The sequence below is a fragment of the Physeter macrocephalus genome, chromosome 4, assembly GCF_002837175.3.
Source record: "Physeter macrocephalus isolate SW-GA chromosome 4, ASM283717v5, whole genome shotgun sequence".
Taxonomy (NCBI): domain Eukaryota; kingdom Metazoa; phylum Chordata; class Mammalia; order Artiodactyla; family Physeteridae; genus Physeter; species Physeter macrocephalus.
The window spans coordinates 22,637,029-22,651,143 of record NC_041217.1 but is presented as its reverse complement, the minus strand read 5'-3'; the positions used below and the strand labels follow the sequence as shown (position 1 = coordinate 22,651,143).

General features: G+C 36.3%; 1 protein-coding gene across 3 annotated transcripts in view; it reads left to right on the top strand.

Annotated features, from left to right (window-relative positions):
• The window catches only part of NVL (nuclear VCP like), a 104,455-nt gene that overhangs the window by 36,738 nt on the left and 53,602 nt on the right, over positions 1-14,115 (top strand). For all 3 annotated transcript variants that reach the window (XM_007109731.4, XM_007109730.4, XM_055084046.1), the window contains exons 14-17: positions 518-736; positions 1,557-1,661; positions 7,159-7,221; positions 11,880-11,999. In XM_007109731.4, coding sequence (XP_007109793.1) covers positions 518-736; positions 1,557-1,661; positions 7,159-7,221; positions 11,880-11,999 — 507 coding nt within the window. The remainder of the gene's footprint in view (positions 1-517; positions 737-1,556; positions 1,662-7,158; positions 7,222-11,879; positions 12,000-14,115) is intronic.

Genomic DNA, 14,115 nt, shown 5'->3' with positions numbered 1-14,115 from the left:
GTGTTACTTTTTACACCTGTCCTTTCATATTCCTCGCAAAGCAAGAAATCTGCCTTTGAAGTTCAAGATTCATTCATACTAGGAAAATTGCCTGCTTTCTATTTAGTTGATAAACTATCAAGGAGCCGTATTATGAAATAAAACTGCCACCAGAGTAACTTTGTTTTAATTTCATCAAAATTCAGCTGTTTCATGAATATTTGTAAATGAAGAATGGAAATAACATTGTTGAAATGAATATTTGCCAACTGCTTATGTTTGCTATAGCTAGCCCTAGTAGAGTAACTAAAAATCATTCTGTATTTGATGATCGTCGATGTATCTTTGCTTGACTAAATCAAATGATCCATGTGGAGCAAAATAAATGACCTATGTCAATGGAGAAAATTATTATAATGCATAGAAGTTCGTGTAGTTTACAGAAATATTGCAGTAATAATTTTTTAAAGTACAAACAATAACGTTTTCAACAAACTTTGTGGTTTTTCATTTTTTCCCCTTATTTGTTCCCTTTCAGGATGAATTGCAAAGGCTCTTGGGGTTGCTAAGGAACCGAGATCCCCTCTCAGAGGAGCAGCTGCAAGGGCTGTGCCTTGAGTTGAATGATTTCATCGTTGCTCTATCCTCTGTCCAACCCTCTGCTAAAAGGGAAGGCTTTGTCACTGTCCCTAATGTGACATGGGCAGATATTGGTGCCCTGGAAGACATTAGAGAGGAGCTCACCATGGCAATATTGGTAGGTATATCTGCCGCTAACTGTTGTTGGTGTGTGTGATGGGTAAACGACCATGCGTGTGTACTAGGTTGTATGTCTAAATTGGCTTAACTATATGTTTTCTTTTAACTGTTGTATTATTATTAAGCCCCCAATGATGGTTTATCATTCTTCTGAGATCGGCTTTAGATTTTTTCTTTTGGTTGTGCTTGAATTCTATGGCCGTGAGTTTAAAGAAGAAAAGAAAAGAAAACATTTTAGGTTTTAACCGAGAGTAAATTATTTGAGAAATACTTTCTGAACTTGATCACGCTTATAAGGGTCAAAGCAGTTTTAATGCCCGTGAAACTTTGGATTTTCATTTACTCTTACTTTTCCACTTCCCTGAGCATTTCATGGTTCATTAATGATGTATGATCCATTTAGAGGTGGGTAACTACTGAAAGAGAAAATACGTGGAGATGATAGTGAACAGGTGTCTCTTGCTTTTGATTACATAGAGTACCGCTGCTTCTGATTTCTTAAAGGGGGCCATTGCTTAAAATCTTTATAACCTAGAAATCTAGGTACGTTTACTAAAAATTGAGTTTAAAATGTTGAAATACTGTATCTAAAATGTTTTCAGAATTTAACATTTAAGTATGAATTTTTCAAGAGCAGGGATTTTAAATTTATCACCATTTACCTAATGCTTGAAACAGAGGTAAGCACTCTGTGCCAGGCACTGTTCTTATCTTCAGGCCTCACAATCAGTGTTGAAAATAGGCATCTAGAGATGATTTGAATATGCAGTAGAAAGTGGACATTTGTAACAGATTGCTGTTGGGATTGTTTTTTCCAGGCACCAGTACGTAACCCAGATCAGTTCAAAGCTCTTGGGTTGATGACTCCAGCTGGAGTCCTCCTTGCTGGTCCCCCTGGCTGTGGGAAAACTCTGCTGGCAAAGGTATGGAATAATTCACCTGAATGTATTTTATTTCTTACTATCAGTTAGGATAACATGAATTTAACTTTAAATGTTAGTGAGATATTTTTGCATATTTTCTATTAGAATTTCATTTTGGAAAGATAGTTTTCTTCAGGAAAGTTTCCCACTTTTATTTTAATTACACAGGTATATCATTGAAAATTTGGAAAAGAAAATTTTAGATCAACCATAACCCCATCGATTTTAACACAGAAATTTTCATGTTTTCTGTGTATTATATTCTAAGTTTTTAATGAACATTATTGCATAGTTGTAGTTTGTAGCTGACCTTGTTTCCTGCTCTGGTATCGTTATTATTTATAAGTTAAGTATTTTCCTCTATGTTCCTTATTACAAATGTTATTTTGAAAAATTAGTTTTTTACAATAGAAAATATAGATAAGCAAAAGGGAAAAGCATTATTTATAATCCTCTCACTATTGCCTACTAGTAAACACTGTTTCATTTTGTTGTTAGTCCTTCCAGATGTTCTTCTGTACATATATATCAAGGTAATATGAGTAACTTTTATACATATATTTACAACTATAAGGTGTTTTTTTTTTTTTTTTTTGTGGTACACGGGCCTCTCACTGTTGTGGCCTCTCCCTTTGCGGAGCACAGGCTCCGACGCGCAGGCTCAGCGGCCATGGCTCACGGACCCAGCCGCTCCGCGGCACGTGGGATCCCCCCGGACCGGGGCACGAACCCCTGTCCCCTGCATCGGCAGGCGGACGCGCAACCACTGCGCCACCAGGGAAGCCCCAACTATAAGGTTTTTAAACATGCGCTTCTCACTTAAAAATATTTCTTGGGGCTTCCCTGGTGGCGCAGTGGTTGCGCGTCCGCCTGCCGATGCAGGGGACAGGGGTTCGTGCCCCGGTCCGGGGGGATCCCACGTGCCGCGGAGCGGCTGGGTCCGTGAGCCATGGCCGCTGAGCCTGCGCGTCGGAGCCTGTGCTCCGCAAAGGGAGAGGCCACAACAGTGAGAGGCCCGTGTACCACAAAAAAAAAAAAAAAAAAAAAAAATATTTCTTGAACATCTTCCCATGTCAGTATATACAGATACACATTGGTATTTTTAATGCCTGCATAGTATTCTACCATAAAGATACTCTATAATTTACGGAAATGATTCCCCTATTAAAACAACACTGCATGAAACAGTCCTATGCTTACATTTTTGTACCTTGATGGGTAATTTTAATAGAATGCATTCCTAAATAATTTTTTAATAAATGAATGCATGTATTTAAAGCTTTTGATCCATTACCACTCAATCAAAATGATCCATTACCCAGTTACACTTGATCCATTACCAAAGTGTCTTCCAAAAAGTTTGTACCAGTTTCATCCCTATAGGGTATGAGTATCCATTTCCCCAACACCCCAAATTAGCAATAGCCATTAACATTGTTTTTAATATTTGACAATCTAATAGGTAAAAATGGTTATCTTACAGTTTTTAAGTTATGTTTTAAAAGCTGCCAGTGGGCTTTTAAAAATAATGTGTTTATTGGCTTTTTTCTTTATGAATTGTCTGTTTGTATCCTTTGTTTTCCTAACATGCTTGTGATTTTCTTATTTATAATCACTCTTCATATAGTAAGATCTGTTATATTTGTAGTTTGTCAGTGTTTTTGGCATTCTTACTTTATTGCTCATAGCTTTGACACTTTTGTTTTGGGTTTTTTTTTTTCATATTTATGTGGGCAAATTTCTCAGTCTTTTGGGGTTTTTTCCTTTGGAACATGCTTACTAGAACCATTTTTCTTGTCTGTATCTTATATTAGTAATCATTTTTAATGTCTGTATAATATTCCATTTATAATTTACTTAACCTTTATCAACTTTTAAAAATATTTGGATTACTTGTAAATAAGAAATCAAAATTAATGGCATTTTTAATAAGTTTCACAGCAGCCGAATAATCTGCGGCTCCTCAGTAAATACCAAATATCCACAGTGCCATTTGCCCATATATATATATACATATATAATATACATGTAAATTTTTTAAAACTTATTTTTACTTATATTGCTAAATTTCCTTGCTTAATGCTTTCAGTACTCTTACAAGGCATTGCTGTAAAGGAGTTTGGGAACAAAGGAGGGAAAGGAGAACACCACAGTTGCTGGTCTATGTTTTTTCACAACAGTTTTAGAAAACCTTAGCCAGAAAGAAGGTCCTGCAAGCGAATATGTGAATTCACTAGGTGGATGCAGTTCCCTTGCCTGAATGCCTTGTAATGTTTTTTTGTTTTTTAGTTATATCTGCCTTTGACTAGTTCTGCTTACATCAGAAAGGAGATAGCTTAGATCATTTGAAATCCCTAAATAATGTTAAGGCATCATAGATCAAATTTTTCCTCTTCTTCCCACCCCCAGCCTCCCCAATTTGCCAACATTTTGGTCCCTCTCTGTTCAGTCAGATTTCTGGTATCTGACCATTTAGAGCAGGGAATCTTACCTAGGACTCCATGGATGGACTTCAACAGCTCACTGGATCCATGAGCCCAGGCAATATATTATGAGTATATGTATTTTTTCCAGGGAGAGAGTTCACAATTTTATTAGATTCTTCAAGAGATTCATGACTACATGCCCTAGAATCTAGAAGTAATAGAAAATGTCCTGAAATGGCAGAAGCAAAGTGTTACTGGAGTAAAGTTATGGAACCACTTTTCAGTCAGAACCTGGCAACCTAGAATTGGTTATAAAATTAAGATTTTGGATGACCTTGGTTGTTTCGTTTACTCATGTTAACAATAACATAATGAAAATTTTCTAAGCACTAGCACATACTATATAAATAGCATCAAGTAAAGGCATGTGATTGCTGGGGGCCAGCACACTGAAAATTGGTGACTAATAAGAAGGAAACTGGAAAGAGAACAGTAAAAATCATTTAGTCATCTGCAGCTATATAGTATGGAAACAAACAGCTCCTAACACTGAGTACAAGATTCATGATGATATCCATGAAAAAATTAAATTATATTCACTGTATTTCATTTATCAATAGAAGACAAAAGATTTCTGATAATTTCAGGAACTCTGTTGGGTGTTTTAATGGGTGAAATCTTAGTTATCTCACATATGGATGTTGAAAACCTAATGTAGATGAGTCATGCTTTATTAGATGTGTATCCTGACTCTACTTAGAGCTTGAGAGGTAGGAAAGCAAGGAAATTGGCAGCCGGAAAGACAGAGATTTCGAGATGTGGATAAGCTACATAGTGAGCAGTTTTTGCCTGGCAGAGCCTGCATGCATTCATTTGTTCAACGAGTATTTGTTGAGCTACATACACTTTGCCAGAACTTGTGCAAGGTGCTAGGGATAAACTAGTGAACGTGACACCTACTCTGATGGAATTTATTGTCTGTCTTGAAGAGGCAGGCAGTAAACAAAACAATAAAATTGCAGATTCAGCTAAGTTATGATGGAAATAAACTGTTGTGCCTATTTTAGGTTTGGTATTCAGGGGATGGTGATATTTAACAGAGTCCTGAAGGACTAGATAGCCACATGAAGAGGCGGGGAAAGAAGGGGAAGAGTCTTCCAGAGAGAGGGAACAGCAGTTGCAAAATCCCTGAAGTGGGAAAGGGCTTGGTGAATTTGAGAACCAGAGAAAGATCTAGTGGCTGGACTAAGAAGAAACTGCCATGTCACAGAATATAGGCTTGCAAGCCATGGTGAATATTTCGATTTGTACTTGAAAATAAATGAGAAACATAGTAAAGCTATATGATCTCATTTACATTTAAAAAAAATCTTTTATTGGATTATAGTTGATTTACAGTGTTGTGTTAGTTTCAGGTGTACAGCAAAGTGAATCAGTTATACTTATACATATATCCAGTTTTTTTTTTTTTAGATTCTTTTCCCATATAGGCCACTACAGAGTATTGAGTAGAGTTCCCTGTGCTATACAGCAGGTTCTTATTAGTTATCTATTTTATATATAGTAGTGTGTATATGTCAGCCCCAATCTCCCAATTTATCCCTCCCCCCGCTCATTTACATTTTTGAGTTAAGTGGAGAATGGATTGGAGGAAAGCAAGAGAGAGAGGAAGCCTGTTAGGGTTTTTTTGGTTTGGTTTGGTTTGGTTTTTTTGCATGTCCAGACAATAGGTGATGCTGGTCTGGATGAGGATCGTGGTATAGTGGAGAAATAGGAAGTATCAGACTCACCTACATTTTAGCATTAGAGCTAATAGAACTTACAGATGGATTGGCTGACCTGACAAGACAAGAGATCAAGGGGAGACACCGTGGTTTTGGCTTAGAAAATATATTTACTGGGATAGAGAGAAGAAGAGTTTGGGTGTGGGATTTGGGGAGAGTTGGGAGAAATTCAGGAGTCCTGCTTTGGAAACGATAGATTTGAAATTCCTATGAGATCCAAATGGGAAAAGAAAAAAAGAGGGCTTCCCTGGTGGCTCAGTGGTTGAGAATCTGCCTGCCAATGCAGGGGACACGGGTTCGAGCCCTGGTCTGGGAAGATCCCACATGCCATGGAGCAACTAGGCCCATGAGCCACAACTACTGAGCCTGCGCGTCTGGAGCCTGTGCTCCGCAACAAGAGAGGCCGCGATAGTGAGAAGCCCGCACACCGCGATGAAGAGTGGACCCTGCTTGCCACAACTAGAGAAAGCCCTCGCACAGAAATGAAGACCCAACACAGCCATAAATAAATAAATAACCGCTTGCCGCAACTAGAGAAAGCCCTTGCACAGAAACGAAGACCCAACACAGCCAAAAATAAAATAAATAAATAAATAAAAATTTTTTTAAAAAGGAAAAAAAAATCCAAGGGGAGATGCTGAGGAATGTGTTGAACATAAATCTTGAGCTCAGATATCAGGTTCTAAGAATAGGAAAGAACTTCATTCCCTGATCATTTTGAAGTTGTGAGTGATTTTATTCGGGTTTCATCTCTACATTCTCAGTGTAATTTTTGTATTCTTCTACACATATAACCATATATTTCTCCTTTGTTATTTTATTTGGCTTTCAGCCATGCAGTTTAATCTTTATTTATTAAACAAAATAACCTGTAAATGCTGTAAAGACTGATACCGATGCTTTTGACTTCTGGTTTATGAATGAATGAATGAATGATTGCTTTCATTGGGCACGGCATTTGTTTATACAGAGATTATGATTTCACTAGGATTCTAAGCTAGGGCTACAAATATACTTACATATACCATGTTTATGTAAACAAAACATTTACATAAATGTTTCAAGTCATTTCCATCTGATTTCTAGTCTGTGGAAAGTTTTAGGTTCACATTTACTTCCTTTGATTTTCTTTTTATTCCCATCTGTCTCCTCTCCTTCTAATGAGAAAGAGGCAGCTATAAAAAGGGGGAACTAGAGTATAAACCACAAAAAGTCCTTGCATTATCACAAATTATTGTTATTATTATTTTATTATATGTTTGTCTTGTGTCTTTTTTCTCTTACTAGGCCGTTGCAAATGAGTCTGGGTTAAATTTTATATCTGTCAAGGGACCTGAGTTACTAAATATGGTAAGTTGTTGTGGCATTAGCCATTATTTTTGATTAGGAAAAGTAATGGTCATTCAAATTACAGGGTCCTCAGATCATTGAAACAGTCGGGTTTTTTGGTAAAATCACTGCAATAGGAGTGAAGAGATTGAGCTTTGCTCTGCTGTACTATTTACTGTGTATAAATGCTTTCTTAATTAAGTCTGTTAGCCTCTGAGCCTAAGGTTTCTCACCAGCAAAATGGAAATAATCAAAATAGTCAACATTTAAAGTGTTAAGTCTGAATTTGTCAAGCCCGTTATATATATTATTCTTCAACAACCCTGTGAGATACAAATTGTTGTTTTCTCTGATTCACAGATGAGGAAACAAGTTTGGAGGGGTCATATAACTTGGCCAATGTCCAACAGCTTGGGGATAGTGGAGCTGACATTTGATCTGCTTTCCTTGTCCTGTTGTTGTATAGCTCAGGATTGTTGTATAGTTAAGGATTAATAAAAAAAAAATACTTAGCGGGGAAGAAATCACTAAACTACTATATAATAACTTCTTTCTGCATTTAAGCAGCTTATATCTTAAATTTAAGAGACTTTGAATTTCTTATTTCTTGTTCATGCCTATGAAGAGTAAAATGCCATTCCATAATATTCAGACAAAGAAGAAATGAAAGTGGTATCATTTGTTTTAAAAGGCTTTTTCAATGTATCCACCCTCTAATATTTTTGTTTCCTATTAAATATGTTACTTTGCTCCTAAAATAAGGATTTATACTTTTATCTTTACTCTTCTTACACTTCATTTTGGCTTTCTAGTGGAGGAGGTACTCAAAATAAGTGCTGAGGGGAAGGGATTGATGGTGGGTGAAGGGTGAGGCTGGAAAAAAAGTAATAGCCAGGCAGTGCAGGGCCTTCTTACCAAGCTAGAGTCAAAATGTTACCTTTAGAATATTAGAGAGCTAACAGAGTGTAACTTTTTTTTTAAGAGTGTAATATTTTTAAAATTTTACTATGAAATATTTCAAGCATATAAGAAGTTATAAAGAGTAATATAATGACCCCTCCATGTATCTAACGTCCAGCCTTAAAAAAAAAAGCCAATATATACTCGAAGCCCCCTGCAAACCTTCCCTAATCATGTCCTCCATTCTCTTTCCCATAGAATTTACTATAATCCTGAATTTGGTGTTTATTAATTCTGTACACTTCTTTCTACACTTACTGTATATATTTATCCCTAAATAACATGTAGTATTATTTTACATGTTTCAAAAAATAAGTTTATGAGAATTGGAAATGTGAACACCTACTGGACATTTTATATTAAGAAAATAACTTTTAAGTGTGATAATGATGTAGTTATGTTAAAACCATTATCTTTGGACTTCCCTGGCGGCTCAGTGGTTAAGAATCCGCCTGCCAATGCAGGGGACACAGATGCGAGCCCTGCTCTGGGAAGATCCCACGTGCCACGGAGCAACTAAGCCCCGTGTGCCACAACTACTGAGCCTGCGCTCTAGAGCCTGCGAGCCACAACTGCTGAGCCCGCATGCCACAGTTACTGCAGCCCACGCGCCTAGAGCCCATGCTCTGCAACAAGAGAAGCCATTGCAATGAGAAGCCCGCACACCACAACAAAGAGTAGCCCCCACTCGCCGCAACTAAAGAAAGCCTGCACACAGCAGCGAAGACCCAATGCAGCCATAAATTAATTAATTAATTAATTTATAAATGATGGGATTTTAAAAATATATTTTCTTAAAAAACCATTATCTTTTAGAGACAGTGAAATATTTACAAATAAAGTTATGATGTCTGGGCTTTCCATCAAAATATCAAGTAGAAAGAAAAGTGGACAGAGTATAGATGAAGCAAGGTTGATCATGAATTGAGCTGATAATAATGAAGCAGGGTGATGGGTATATCTGGGGTTTATTAAACTATTAAATCTACTTTTATTATATGTTTGGAACTCCTTTTATAAATGGTAAAGCAAAAACAAAGCCACTTTATATAAATGGTATGTGTTCTTTTGTAACTTGATTTTATTGTTATTTTTGTTGAACATTATATTTATAATATTTATCTTTGTTGATATATTTACCTCTAGTTATTAATTCTCTGTGCAATAGTCCATTGAATGAGTATAACCACACTTTTTTAAAAATCAGTTTTTTTCTTTTTTAAAAAAAGCTATTTATTTATTTATTTGGTTGCACCAGGTGTTAGTTGCAGCAGGCGGGCTGCTTAGTTGCTGCTCGCCGGTTCCTTAGTTGTGGCATGTGAACTCTTAGTTGCAGCGTGCATGTGGGATCTAGTTCCCTGACCAGGGATCGAACCCGGGCCCCCTGCACTGGGAGCGCGGAGTCTTAACCACTGTGCCACCAGGGAAGTCCCTTAAAAACATTAGTTTTTTTTCTTGATTTATGTTTAGGTTGAACATTATATACATATATCCTTATGCATATTTGTGAGATATTTTTGCCCTAGGGTATGTACTCAGCAGTAGAATTGCTGTATCTTATACAGTATATACACTTTCCAAGATATTAAGTATTGCCCACTTTTTTCCCAAAGTGGTTGTTATTGAGTTTTACTTTCACCAGCAGTGAATGAAAGTTACTTACATTTTTGCCAGTCTGATGAGTATGAAATTTTATCTCATTGTCATCTGGTTTGTTTTAGAGGTAAATGTGGGAAGAGGTCTGTGGAAGAGTCCAGAATGACTCTGAGAGATTAGGTGATCTAATGAGGAAGATAGACATCTTGGGGTTAGAAAATGAGTTTGCTCTAGGACATTTTAGATTTAAAGAGCCATTTGGAGGGATTCAGCAAACTATAGGAAATGAGAATCTGGAGCTCTGAAGAGATTTGAGAGTAAGTATCACCTAAATGGCACGTAAAACCTAGGGAATGGGTAAGCTTGAGTAGTATTGTAAGGTGGCCTCTGACAGAACCTTGGAAGACACCAACATTTACGGGTCAGGGAAGGAAAAGCTGGCAAAGGAGAGTGTTCCAAAGGTGGAGGACGCCCAAGACTTTCCAAGCCTGAAAACCTAGGAAAGATAATTTTTTCCACCTGTCAATATAACCAAACAATAGAAAAGAAATTGAAAGTAAGACTCTGGGTTTAGCAATTAGACTGTCACTAGTGACTTTAGGGAAAATATTTTCAATAATTATGTTTGCAAAAGCCAGATTATAATGGTTGAAAACTGATGGCAAATAAAGAATTAAAATAATAAGTATGGGATCCTTACTTGAAATAGTTCTTAAAGGCCAAGGTAGTGGGAATTTTAATCATTGTTACCTTTCTTAAGATGAATTGATTTTAATCTGTCCTTTTGAAACTTTAGGTTTACCTTCCCCTAAATTAAATTTCCTTTTACTTAGTCATTTTGGTTAGCTATATCCAAAGTCCCTTTGCCGGCTGTATTGACTCTTCTCTTTCATCCCTGTTTGAAACTCTCTGTCCCAACCCACTGATATCTTTTCTTTAAAAATATCTACTGAATGTCTTTTCAGCATTCCAAATATAATTTTTGCTGATTTAGATTTTTCAGGAAACTAAATAGGTCTGCAGTATTTGTACACTGAGCAGGATGTTATGATCAGAGAAAAATTTGAAACTGTCATGACTTCTGCTTTCCAAGGACTTTATGATGTAATATAGTGAAGGTAGAATAGCTCAGAAGTTATAATAGTAGGAAGTGCTGTAAGAGCACAGAAGAGAGGTTGGTGGGAAGAAAGATTAGTGATCTTGATCTAGAATGCAAGAGCTGTTTTAGAGGTAGGTTGGAGAAGCAGTTCAAGTGAGAGAAGCAGAATAAGCAAAAGTACAAAGAAAAGTTACAGGACAGATCTGAGGAAAAGAAGTTCTACTCAAATAGAAAATAAAAATACTTTAATCATTGTCATCTGTGATGTATTCTGTGCCTTAATTACTTTATTATGACCATATAGTCATAAAATAACATAAAAGATAACCTTATGATATAATTGGCACTGTAAAGACATTTTCAGATTGTCTTATTTAGCAGCATTATTATGAGAAACAGTTTTTCTTAGTTAACTAATTTGAAATTTTACAAGAACAATTTCTTGTGCTTAGCTGAAAGTAAAGCTGTATTTTTACATATAACTTTTTATATTAATTAGTCCTAATGTTATAGCTGTTTGTGAATTGCTTTGTATTTTGATTTTACCATACATTATGCATTATGAAACCTGGTAGATGTCTGACTGGCTCCGTTTGCCTCCTCTGATGCTGTATGACCGTTAGCTCTTCCTTTAGCAAGATGACTTGTGTAGAAATGACAGTAGAACAGTAAATTGTTTTGTTCACATTTAAAATACTGTTGAATTAATGAAAATTACTGCTGGGTATTTTGTATGCATAAAGCTTTGATCCGTTCTAAAATACCATAAAATTGTGGAATTTTTTTGAGCTAGAAGAGACCTTTCATTCTATTTAGTCTTCATTTGATAAATGAGGAAATTTATAATAAGCTTAAGTAATAGCTAATCTTATTAAGTTGAACCACATATAACTGGCTATTTTTGACCTAATACTTTTTGGACTCTGACATATAAATGTCATTTAAAACTAGTACTACTATAATTTGGCCCAAACTCCAAAGTTGAAACATCTCTACATTTTATTTCCTTTCTGTATATGGCTAGTATGTTGGTGAAAGCGAGCGCGCTGTGCGACAGGTTTTTCAGCGAGCCAAGAATTCAGCACCCTGCGTGATATTCTTTGATGAAGTGGATGCCTTATGTCCTCGAAGATCAGTCCGAGAGGTAGGTATCATACTTTAGTCACTACAGATTTTTTTTAAGCACCATAAACCTTTTGTAAGTTCTTACAAAGTTATGTAAAGTTCAAATAGTTCTTATAAAGTCATTCATTGAGAACACTGAGACTCTTTAAGTGAAGAAACATAGTAATTTGAAAACAGGACCTAGGGATAACAATTGTATTTTTATTAGCCTCTGTATCCATTTTTCTTTCTGTGTATTATTTTGGTTGCACATATCTGATTCACACAAATGAGTTTTTGGGAATGGAAGTGATTATTAGTTTTGGATAGCCTGCCTTGTAATCGTATGATTCTCTTCAGAGTTCTTGGAGAAAATATAATTTAAGACATCATGCACTCAAAGTAGGGTCAGATGATACGCTTTAAGACGCAGCACCATTTCTATCTGGGGAAGATATAAATTGGTGTGCATTAAAGACCACTTGCGTTACTACACTGAGTCACCATTCTTAGAAATTTTGGTACAGTGATTGCCTGGAAAACAGTTACCAGGAATACTATCACTATGTTTGAGTCAGAGTGAAGCATAATATAAAGAATATATTTAAAATATATATAACCTTTTGAAGAGGATAGCAAAGACTGTGTAGTAAGTACATGTATTACAAGATGATTGAGGAAATGATTATATTTCTTATGTGATTTGTTTTCACATAGTTACTCTGTGTTCTTGGGTTGTGAAACATTTATTAGGTGCCTCATTTTGCTTAAAATTCCCAGCATTCAGAAGTTGCAAAACAAAACTTGACTAGGGTAAGGGTGCTTCATATCATAGCAATTTTGTTTCCTCACCCAGCAGTCAGCAATATCACAGGAAATCCTTATTACAGTCTTATCTCTGATAGTGATGTCAGTGACCAGGGCAGAGATCCGTCCCTGGTTCTCCTGCCGGCCGTCACTTTCCAAAATCTAATGTGGGATCCAGAGCAAAGTCCTACACACTATATCCAGCTGGTGGGGGCATGGTATGCTCTGGATTTTACTCCTTTTTATTCCCTTTTGCTGTGAATTAAACCCTTTGTTCATTGACAGCCCATTTCATTGGTTTGCATCTCTCTGTTATCAAGTGGTAATTTAAATTAGGAGGAGTTCATTGAGGTATATCCAGTCAACTCCTTGCCCTCAGAGAAGTCTGCATTCTTATGAACTACATTTCTAACTTCTAGGTTATCTCTCTCGGCTGTCAGCTACCACACATCTCTGTAATCAGATATATGTGTTTTGCTTTAACATTTTCACCTGAAGGGGATTCTGAAAATATTTTAAAATTGAACGTATTCTTTTTTTAATGATGCAAGTTATTCATGAATACATCCTTGTGAAAAATGCAAATAAATACAAGTATAAAGAGAGTCAAGTCTTTCTTCCAATTCTCCTCGCTGTTACTCTTCTTGGAGGTTACTTCTGCTGACGGTTTAGTGTTTTGCATTTGTGGTCTAGAACTTTTTCTTAAGCTTAAAAACATGTATGATTTAAACTTATTTTTTCATATAAATGTGGTCATTCTATCTGACACTTTACCCAGGTACTTAATAACTTATTTTGTAATTATTGAATAAATATTCCACAGTCTGGATAGGGAAGAATTAATTCAACAATTCCCCTGTTTTGGACATTTACATTGTTTCCAGTTGTTTCCCTTATAAACACAACTGTATTAAACATTCTTATCACATATTTTTGTGCACATGTGGGAATATGTGAGAGTTTTGGAAGTAGAATTTCTGGGTAGAAGATGTGTACAAATATTTTGAAAGCTAACACAGTCATTCTTTGCAAAAACTACCAGTTACATATACCTACCAACTAAAAATAACCATTTTCTACACCTTTGTCAACAATGGGTAATACCCATCTTTTTATTTTTCTCAATTTTATTGGCGAAACATCATGTTAAATTGTAGTATTCATGTCTCTGACCCTTTTGCTGTTGAAATGTTTTTCTGTGCTCACTTTGGCAGCACATACACTGAAAATGAAATATTTCCCCATTTTTTTTGGTATGCGGGCCTCCCTCTGCTGTGGCCTCTCCCGTTGCGGGGCACAGGCTCCGGACGCGCAGGCTCAACGGCCATGGCTCACGGGCCCAGCCGCTC